At 50.9% G+C, this 9,791-nt stretch overlaps 2 protein-coding genes across 2 annotated transcripts; one reads left to right on the top strand and one right to left on the bottom strand.

Moving 5' to 3' along the window:
• Positions 1-247: 247 nt before the first annotated feature.
• BZA05DRAFT_447872 (uncharacterized protein) lies at positions 248-1,737 on the top strand (the record flags this gene model as incomplete). Its single annotated transcript, XM_051487197.1, has 2 exons — positions 248-451; positions 502-1,737. 2 exons carry the CDS (start codon positions 248-250, stop codon positions 1,735-1,737), a joined length of 1,440 nt encoding a protein of 479 aa, XP_051336499.1.
• Positions 1,738-2,905: 1,168 nt separating this feature from the next.
• Positions 2,906-3,505, bottom strand: BZA05DRAFT_421367 (uncharacterized protein; the record flags this gene model as incomplete). The annotated part of the gene is made up of 4 exons (XM_051485705.1): positions 2,906-2,997; positions 3,062-3,157; positions 3,194-3,283; positions 3,349-3,505. 4 exons carry the CDS (start codon positions 3,503-3,505, stop codon positions 2,906-2,908), a joined length of 435 nt encoding a protein of 144 aa, XP_051336498.1.
• Positions 3,506-9,791: the final 6,286 nt, after the last annotated feature.

Raw genomic sequence — 9,791 nt, 5'->3', positions numbered from 1 at the left:
GATAGCTCTGGGTCTCGATTACCTGCCGCTTAACCCTATTTGCGCTAACATCTTCAGGTGTCCAAAGTTTGACAACGTCTCTCGTGTTCCCCCTCTCCACATCAACACCACCCTTCATTCCTACACCGGGGAGCTCTCATCTCCCGAGACTTCTCCAGTGTTCCTCCTCTCCACATCAACACCACCCTTCATTCCTACACGCTCGGTAACACCTCACAAAACGCCCACCAACTGAAACACGAACAACATGTCGAACGACCCTGAAACAAAACGAGCTTCAACCGGCAACAAGATGGTGGATAAAAAGCGCCCCGCTGTGGGAACACCGATGCCAACGACGGGAAAGAAGACTCGCTCGGGTGCTCCGGAGGCTACTGAATGGGATCTGACGCCGAATGAAATGCACCGGTTCATTCCATCTGAGATCCGAGACTATGTCGGGAATGCCAAGGTATGGGTTTTGTTGATCCCCGAAAAAGACGTCAAGGCTAACCAGCGAAGTCGAAGGATGACTTTTTCAATAGAATGCAGGTGGCGTTCTGCTGCCTATTCTACCGGTGTCACTACTACTCGGAGAAGATGATTCTGGCGGTCGTCAACGAGCTCGATCCACAGGTCTTTCAACTCTCGGAAGACGACAACAAGAAAATCGGGAAGCGTTTTGAGATCCTCCTTACCGAGATTGCATCGATCCATATGCGGCTCACAACCTACTTTGTCAAGGAAACTACCAGGGGCAAGACGCTTTCGAAGGAAGTCGCCAGGTGCCGTGCTGCGAAGGTCAAGCTACCGAAACTCGATCCCAAGGAGGTATTGGAGGCTTTGCAGTTAACTCCGAGGACAGTGCGTCTCCTGTGGATGCCGATCGTTCCCGTTGTGGCCGAGGAGGAGTGGGGACCTTCCGATGCAGGAGAGTACATGGTCTATTTCAGAACTTTGACCGGAATCTTCCTCGCGAGGATGGCCAGACTGTTTTCGGAGAGACGTGAACAGCTCACTACCCATGCTCAGATTTTGCTCTTTTCCGACAACTCGCATCCGAAGGCCGACCGGGAGTGGCCTACGTGGAACCTGGAGCGCTCGGGGCTCAAGCACTACGTGAATGGGGTGTTTCTGACGGAGGTGGACCGCAAGAAGATCGATTCATACTTTTCCCGGCAGGATAAACTCGTCGGTGCGAAGCGACCGCAAGATGCGGATTCTGAGGATGCAGTTGATGAGGTAGACAAGGGGTCACCCGTGGCCACGGCCACCGACCTTCTCGGAGGATCACAGAACGAGGTTACCGGCAGGCCTATCTATTTTGGATCAGAATTCCGAGAGACCGGCGGCGTCGGTATGTCAAAAGAAGTGATGGGCGAAGTTCTTTCGGCGGATCAGCCTCACAACAACAGCCTTACTGGTGTCCTCCGCGATACGATCCACCGTCTCGAGACCCCCGAAGTCGAAATTGCGGAGATCGCCGCGTTGGCTACGGTTGGAGTCCGGGGACTTACGAGGTACGCGATGGAGCGTATTCTCGCCGAGAGTCAGATCATCGTCGACGCCATCCATGCCGGCGAGGGCGTGCTGAAGGCCAACAAAGACAAACTCTGGGAGCTGCAGCTAGCGCTTGCCGAACAGGAGAAAAAGGCGGAATGGTTGCGTGAGCAGCAAGACAAACTCCGTCTCTCAGATGCCGAAGTCGAGGAAAAAAACCGAGAGCTCGAATTGATGATCAAGAATAGAATGCGCTGATCACAAATCAGGAGTCCTATTTCTTTGCTTTTTGACCTTGTCCGCCACGAGCGTACATCGAGCTGGTACTTGCGGGCCGACTCTCCCCTTTCCTATCGCGTATACTAACCTTTTACCTTTTTTCTAGCTAGTCTTAATGTCGTCGATGCCGGTTGTGGTCGGTGCTGGGACGAGGTTCGAAATGCATTCAAATAGAGGTCGTTGATTGATTGATTGATTGATTGATTTTGGTGTCTGAGTCTCCCGTTTTTTTGCGCACCAAACCTGTACTGTAGATGACAATAAAAAAGCGAGAATCCTGAGAACGAAAATTTGTCTTGTAACTAAACAATTGTTCTGAAGTACGAAATTATCATATTACTTAGCCAGCCTCGACCATACACTTGTCAACCAGATGCACCGCTCCCGGCCAGACCACCAGCCCAAGAAACTGCTTCAGCTACAGTTTCCACACCATCTTCGAATCCTCCACCAACAAGTACCCACCACTTCGGCTTATTCTTTGGCCCCAGTGCCCCAGTGGTTGCTTGGCTGTTCTCGACACTGAAGACGCTTTCTAAGTACCGCAAGCATTCCTAAGAACAAAAAACAATAGAAAAACAGTTCAACGTTGACCAGCCACATCGCGTCTGATCGAGAGCACGCTCAGAAAACGTCCATGTACCTCACCCCTGGGCCTCGGCCTTAGGCGTTACTTGCCGACCCACTTAAACCTCCCCCTTTTAACCCTCTCCCGAGTCCCCAATCTAGCCACGTCTCCACCACTGAGTCGGGGTACCCTCAACCACCTGGATATTCGCACCAAGTGGGTATCAATGCTGTGTATTGCAACACAGGGCTTTGCAACACACAGCTTGTCGCCTTACTACACCACGACAGAGCACCCACCAAGACAAAACGGGAGAGAAAGAGAGAGAGCAATACGTTGGCACAGTAACATTATTTGAATTTTGAGTACAAAACCGCTCATCAATAATCAATCTTCGAGCATACGTGATACATTATTTGTCTGCGCATCCCAGCGCAATCCATCATTCGGGCGCCACCCCACCGCCCCTCAAAGCTTCCTTCTCCTCTCATCGAGAAACCTCAACATCTCTGGATAGCAGTCAGCGCTGGAACCAACCGACGAGCCCGAGTAGTAGACTGGCGTTGCACATACTGATGTCTACAGGTACGCAAGGTAGCTCACTCCATCACTCGTCCACCGCGTCACAGTAGGTTCGTCCAGTAGTCTATCTGCGACAAAGCTCACGACCTCTGGATAGTAGTCAGCGCTGGACAAACATGAAGACCAAGAACATTAGACAGAGATTGCACATACGGTCCGTGAGGTGAACCACCAAGAAGTAATGGAGAAAGACCTTCCACAAATTCTCCCCGGTCTCTGTCGACCTCGGGAACGTGATTAGCAAAATATCTCGGGAGACAGGGCTAGCTTGGTTATGCCACATACTGCGGGCCCTGGGGATATCGATCATCGCCTGCTTAAGTTGCCTGTAAACGTTATCGAAGAAGTCGCGTTCGAGTTGCGTCCTCGCATTGACTAATATCCTGCAGTTAGCGAAGGGCTCTGCGCATTAGAACCACTGGGAATGCTGCAGCACGAACCTCGACGCTCCAACACATGAATGTAGCGAAGGACAGTTTTGGGGAGGCGTTCGATGACGGTAGGCAGAAGGAGCGGGTCGTTAGAATGCCGTAGGTACAGCGCCTCAAGTTCGGTGAGCGTCCCCTCCGAGATGTATAGGTTCTGTGGGTCGAGCATTGTATTAGCGTTGGGGGGTCTGAAGTCGAAAATTTGAAGAGAAAAAGATGAGGGAGGTGAGTGATAGATGCGGTCGGAATGGGGAACTGAGAAGAGCGGGGGAAAAGGCCGGGTTCTTATATGATCCATTCGTGCCCCCGGATTACGGTCATAATTAAGTTACAGCACAGCTGTCATCTGCAGAGGTACGAACAAGCTTTTTTGACACTGTTGAAGTCTAAATAGATTTATTTTTGGCACTGTTGAAGTCTACATAGAGTGTACATAGGTATCATCCACCAAAAATAAAATCACGATCCGCCCGGAGGTAACTCTAATCATATGGAAATCTTAATGAGCAGCAGATGTCACGATTCACGAAGCCTCTTTCCCGCAATCTATACCCGGGCTACAACGGTACTACGCAGAAACGCGAATATTTCTGGCGAGGCAAGCAACTTCCTCCGGCCACTGGAAGAATTGTTTGGGAGCATGGCAAGACTTGGCTTCCTTCAGAGTACGTTGCATGTGGCATGTCAGGCCTCAAGGTTCGAGGTCTCGACTTTGAACCTTACTCCTTATAAATGATACGTGTAAGCTATAGAATCTTCCAGATCCTGCGTAGCATGGAGTGCATTACGACGTCGAGTCATTTGTGCCACCGCCCTTCACAGACAGTTACGTTACGGCACAGGTACGAACAGGCTTTTTGACACTGTTGAAGTCTAAATAGAGTCTACTAAGACTCTATTGTCTACGGATAATTATCCGCGGAAAATCGAAAAATCAGATCCATCCGAACGAGACTCCCTGGCTCTAAGTTCTACCCACATGGAAATCTTCATGGCATGATGGGCAGCAGATATCACAACCCAGCAAACCTCTCACCGTCATATACCGGATATGTCACTGATGCGACGCAGTAATGCACTTGGATGATCATCGCGACGCTAAACACGTCCAGGCTACTATACGAATCGTTTGAGATCATGGCAAGACTTGCGGTCCCTGCGTTATGAAGAAGACTTAGTAAGTTGGTATCCTTCCGGTGGCGTTGCATGTGGCCGTTCAAGCGACAAGGTTCGATTTCACCGCCTTTCGCCTTACGCCGTACCCCTTGCAAACGATAGGTTGTAGCTCTAAGTTGTGTCAGATCCTGCATAACCGTGAGTTTCTGTCGACGTCGAGTCATTTGCAAATTCCGCCACCGGTCTCCACAGAATGTTCGAGATTTGTACGTACTCAACATCTTAAACGTGCTCAACGTTAGAGCGATGTGGTCGCGTCTGGCATAGCCGACGACCACCTCTGCTTGCCGTGTCCGCACAGTCCTAGCTTCGCCGCCGTCGGGCGCGACGCAGGAGGAAGTGGGCACGGGCGCGGACACGGGCACAGGTCTTGCCGAGCTATAGCCTATGGTCATCGTCACTGGAAGAGAAGAGATCCCGAACACTGCCAGAACTCGCATCGCCGCCACTAGAAACGCTGGCCACACGTGACCACTCGCTTTCCCTCTGCCCTCGTCTGTTACCTCTCGTGAAGGTCATCCATGGCTTCGAGAACTTCCTCTTGTTTTCCGAAGTCTAACTGCGTCGCTACGTCTGATGGAGCTCCCACTCAGACGCCTCACTTGCTGGATCTTACTCAAGGACCTCCTGCATCCGCATGCCATAGCAGTAACGGCGAGATTTATTGATTGATAATTAATATGTACAGCATGGATCCGAAGGTTATGGCCGGTATAGGTATCTACAATGTTGAATAATGAGGAAGATAGAAGAAGATAATGAATTAGGTATAACAACAATGTTGTGAGTAGCGAGCTCTCTCTACTCACACAGCCGGAAAATTTGCAGCCCCCCCCCTACTGGTCTACTCTACTCTACTTCACATTTACCACCTTCACCACTCTCATCACCCTCCCTGTTCTCTACCAACATCATTCCTTTTCACTCACATTCACACACTCCTTTTCTCTCCAACCATCTAGAACGCCCGTAACTTCTGACAGCCCCTCTCCTCCCAATTGGCCAGTTTAGCAGCAACTCTTTTTTGAACCACCTCCTCATACATTCAGCTCCGGCTCATTCCATTGCACATTCCCTCCGCATTTCCTCCCGCGCCAATCCAAACTTCCACCACCTTCATACTCTTTTTCCTCAACGCCTCTAGAAACTGCAGTGCCAAAGAAACCGTCCTCATGTCCCTCAACCGTATAGCCTGTGGGTTGGCTACATAGCTAGGATCATAAATTCCTACCACACCACCCTTCACATACACCACATATGTATGCCATTCCTGCACCCAATCCCCAAGTCTATCATTGAAACGCAGAACTTTCCATCCTCATATTTTCCAAATGGTGTCAGCCACGCAAAGCCATACTTGAAGTCGCCCTCGTCTTGATGCGGCTCTGTCAGTAGGTTGATCAACAACTCTCGTAAAGAAAACAGCTCCTTTTCGATTGTGGAGGCGGCTGGCTTGTCACCGGGACCCGAAGAGCAGGCCGCAAATGTTTGCTGATACACTGTGTGAAGCAACGTATCCACCCCTTGGAAACACATGGATACAGTCTGCGTTATATCGCCCAGCCACATCTGGAGATCGCGTTGTAAGTTGAGCAATCGTATGCGTGTTATTGGAGAAGAAGAACATGTATGTCATTCCTGCACCCCATTCGCAAGTCGGATTGGCATCAGCGGAAATCATGCTTGGTGCTCCTGAGTTCATAGGTGCATTGTCCTTGACAATCCATACTTCTTTGCCTGGATTTGCTTTTTCCACTCGGATAGCATAAGCAATGAGGCGGGGATAAAGGATTGATTCCCGGTAGCGGACCCAGTCGGCTTGATCGGAAGCACGAGGTTCGGCGAGGATCTGTCCGTATATATCTTGTATCGTGTGATATTTCGTCGTATCGGGAATGAGGGCGTTCCGTCGTGGTTCTGCAACCCGTGGTCCTCCGTGGACTGTCATTGTCGTTAGAATGGAATGCTGCAATTCAATGTTTGCTAAACACATATACGTACCGTAGGCTACCTCCTGGGCATCGGCTTCAGCTCCTAATAGCCGTGACGGTGTAACTGACGGTAACCAGCCGCGCGCCTTCACTGGAGAGAGAAGACCAGGTAGTAAGCTACTGCAGGGCATCCGGTAGGAGAGTCGAATGGATTGTGATTGTGGGTAAGTACTTACAAGGAACGAGTAATGCGGACATGAGGTGGGAAGCAAGCTGGCGTAATGCATCACCGGAGCCACAGCCGATAATGTCATTGAGTATGACCGTGAGGCCGTCAAGCAGAAGGAAACTGGCGAAAGCCCGAAAGATGTGAAGAGTTCAGTGTGAACGGAAGAAAATGTGGTGTAGGTATCGTCGTCGGTTGCGTCGCTTGTGCCGAAGGCAAGCTCTCGGGCTCGTCCGGTTCTTGAGGTATTGGATCTGGACGCGGTCTGTCAGGCACTTTTGTCAGGGCCTTCTCCTTCCGGACGTTCTCTCTGCGTCCCATAGTCGACGTTCGTGTCACGTGGCTGGTAAGCTGACCTCAGAGGGGTTGGGAATGGCATCCGACAAACCACCGTTCGATGACGTAATCACAGACGAAGGTAGTATCAGACTGAAAATCCTTCAAGAGGGTGTATCCGGATTTGGCGCACTAGATGAGGGAGCAGGGGCCGGAGGGGCCCACGGCCGACTTTGGTAAGAGGGCTCAGGTTGTAGTCAGGGGCGAAGAACGTGGATCACAAGTCACGGAAGAAAGAATTAGGTGAGAAGGTAAGAGCGAGTCAAGATACCCAATACTAAAAGAGGCGCAAGCGGTAAAGAAATCAAGTGATGAACGAACAGCCGCCTGAAGAAAAGTGATGATGGATGATGAGCGACACACACAGTGATGAAGGATGATGAACGACACTGGCGGTGAGAGAGAGAGACAGACAGACCCGCCAGTATAATACAACAGATCGGCAAACTTTGGCCGCCGCCACATCGTCGTACAACCGTCAAGAAGAACACGAGCGACCAAAACAAAACAGAATCGATGAGCAAAACAGAAACAGGCCCACCCCTGCAGCCCCAGGTACGACAGCCAGTCCCAACGTCGTAACAACAAATCCACCCAAGGTCCGCAGCCAAGGGTCGAAAAATGGTGCCAAGACGTCAGTTCCAGCTACGTCCCACAGTAGCAATCCAGTAAGCCTCCCACGGATGGGTGTGTAGTCTAATTGAGCCCGTCCAAAGTCAGGCCTTGAAAGAACAGTCCCGCTCACGTCAAATAGTTTTTTTGCCAAGGCTGATCAGGCCCTCATGCCCTCATGCCCCCGGAAGTTGGTCTCACCCAAGTCCCACTATTGTCCGGACTGGTCCCAGTCCTCCGGCGCTCTCCGGGCATGGGAAGCCACCTTACCTCTCCACGACGCTCAACAAGCGATGGCGGCGTAGCGAGTTTCAGTTAGGCTACGAGGGAAAGTACTCTACTAGTTACCCCCGAATTGTTTGCTGTCGCTTATCGTCTGAAAAGCGGTGCACCGGAGTAATCTCATGCTAGCGGGAAGAAAGCTTGGCAACATTATGCACCAGGTAGACACCCACCTCTGAATCCCGTGCAAGAACATCACGTGGGCAATTCCCTGCCCTAGCCCTAGCCCTGCATTACATACCCTAGCCTCACCGACCCCTACCGCTGCTACACCACGTTCGAAACCCCACGATGTTTGCTTCGATCCTTTCGACTATGTCTCCCACATCAATTTCTATTTCTCTACCACATTACGTTCAAAACCCCACCAAGTTTTGTTTCGACCCTTTCCACCATCTCTCCCACATCGAACACCAATTTTGCAGAACGGCAATTCCACCATGGTCGAGGTATGTCATACGATCATGCACATTGCATAACATTTGTAGGAAATGGGAAACTAATATTTGTTTGAAGAAACTGCTGGTAACCAAGCTGGGCCCACCCGGCGCAGCATCGGGCCGTGGTGGTAGAGCTTTCTCTCGACCCCGCGCAGCTGGTAGGAAAGGTTGGGAAGTTGGTGGTCGCCATAGTATAGTAAGGCTGCATGCAACCATGAATTGATGTTCTGTCTCTCTCACAAAGGAGCAGAATGTCTCCATCGTTGAGGAGCAGACTTATCGGTGATCCGGTTTAATGTCCTCGGGCACCAATAGACCGAGTTGGGGAATAACCTCGGTGGGAACGGACGGATATCTTGCAGAATGGATATGACGGGATTTCGTTTTTGCTTCTATATATCTCTTTAAATACTCTCTCTTTTGTCTGCTCTTTTGTTCTGTATCTAGCAATCACATCTCCATCTCTCTCTCACTTGTTCGCTCAAATCCGCTTGACACAAAGACTCGCAGTCTGGGACGCGGTGTGGGAAAACTTGTCCCACACATCTAGGTCCTTGTACCTGACTAGGGGCTAGATGGCGTCGGCGACAAGAAATTTGGGGGCACATTGTGCAAGCTGTACGAGGAGGTTGGTGTTTTTGATATCGCCAGGCAGGACAAGCTCCAGGTAGGACGTCGCACCTATGATCGCGCTCAGCGATGTCAATTCCGCAGCCCCTCGGCTTGACAAGCTCTGGGATGAACTGAAGGCCCGGCGGCCCGCGAGGGTGGCGAGGCGGCGCTGGACGCTCGCGGTCACAGATGGGGTCCAACCTCGATCCACCTCCTATTTTGCATGGATCAGAATGCATGCGGAAGTTTGCGTACGGGTTCATCGAAATTTATCGCAAAGACAAAATCAAACGCATCTGAACGCTGCGCATCTGAAGACTTAATCTTGGACCGCCGTCGCCTAACGTGAAAATCCACCGAACTCTAATACTTCTATTCAGAGACGCAACTCTTCTAATGAGTTGCCCCTGCAGCCTGAAGATCTACTTATGAGCGGAGCCAGACATTTAAAACGTCGTCAAGAACCTCTGAGCTCCCCGAGGCAGATATCGACGATCACGCCTACACGTGCGAAGCTTTTCGCCAAAGGATTCATCCCATCTCACTGAGATTTAGCGAAAGCGACATCAATCATTTTCTGACCTCAGAATCCAAACAGGACACCTATGGAGTAGATTAGATCTCCGTTTTAGGTGCTACTCATCGAGAGCTGACCAGATCATACCGACTGATCTCACACACCGCCACGTTAGGTGGAACCCCAGGTACGGCAGCACAGCCACTCGGGAGGGCGGTGGTCACAGGTGTTTATTAGCCATAGGTCTTGAATTCAGTAGACGTGGCGGACCCACTGGATAAAGCAGCTGGACTGCCTACGAAAGACTTACCAAGCAAGTCCCG

Source organism: Tricharina praecox (genome assembly GCF_024521635.1).
Source record: "Tricharina praecox strain CBS 144465 chromosome Unknown BZA05scaffold_26, whole genome shotgun sequence".
NCBI classification, from domain to species: Eukaryota; Fungi; Ascomycota; class Pezizomycetes; order Pezizales; family Pyronemataceae; genus Tricharina; species Tricharina praecox.
Note: the sequence above shows the minus strand (reverse complement) of the source record. Positions and strands in the feature narration are given on the sequence as shown.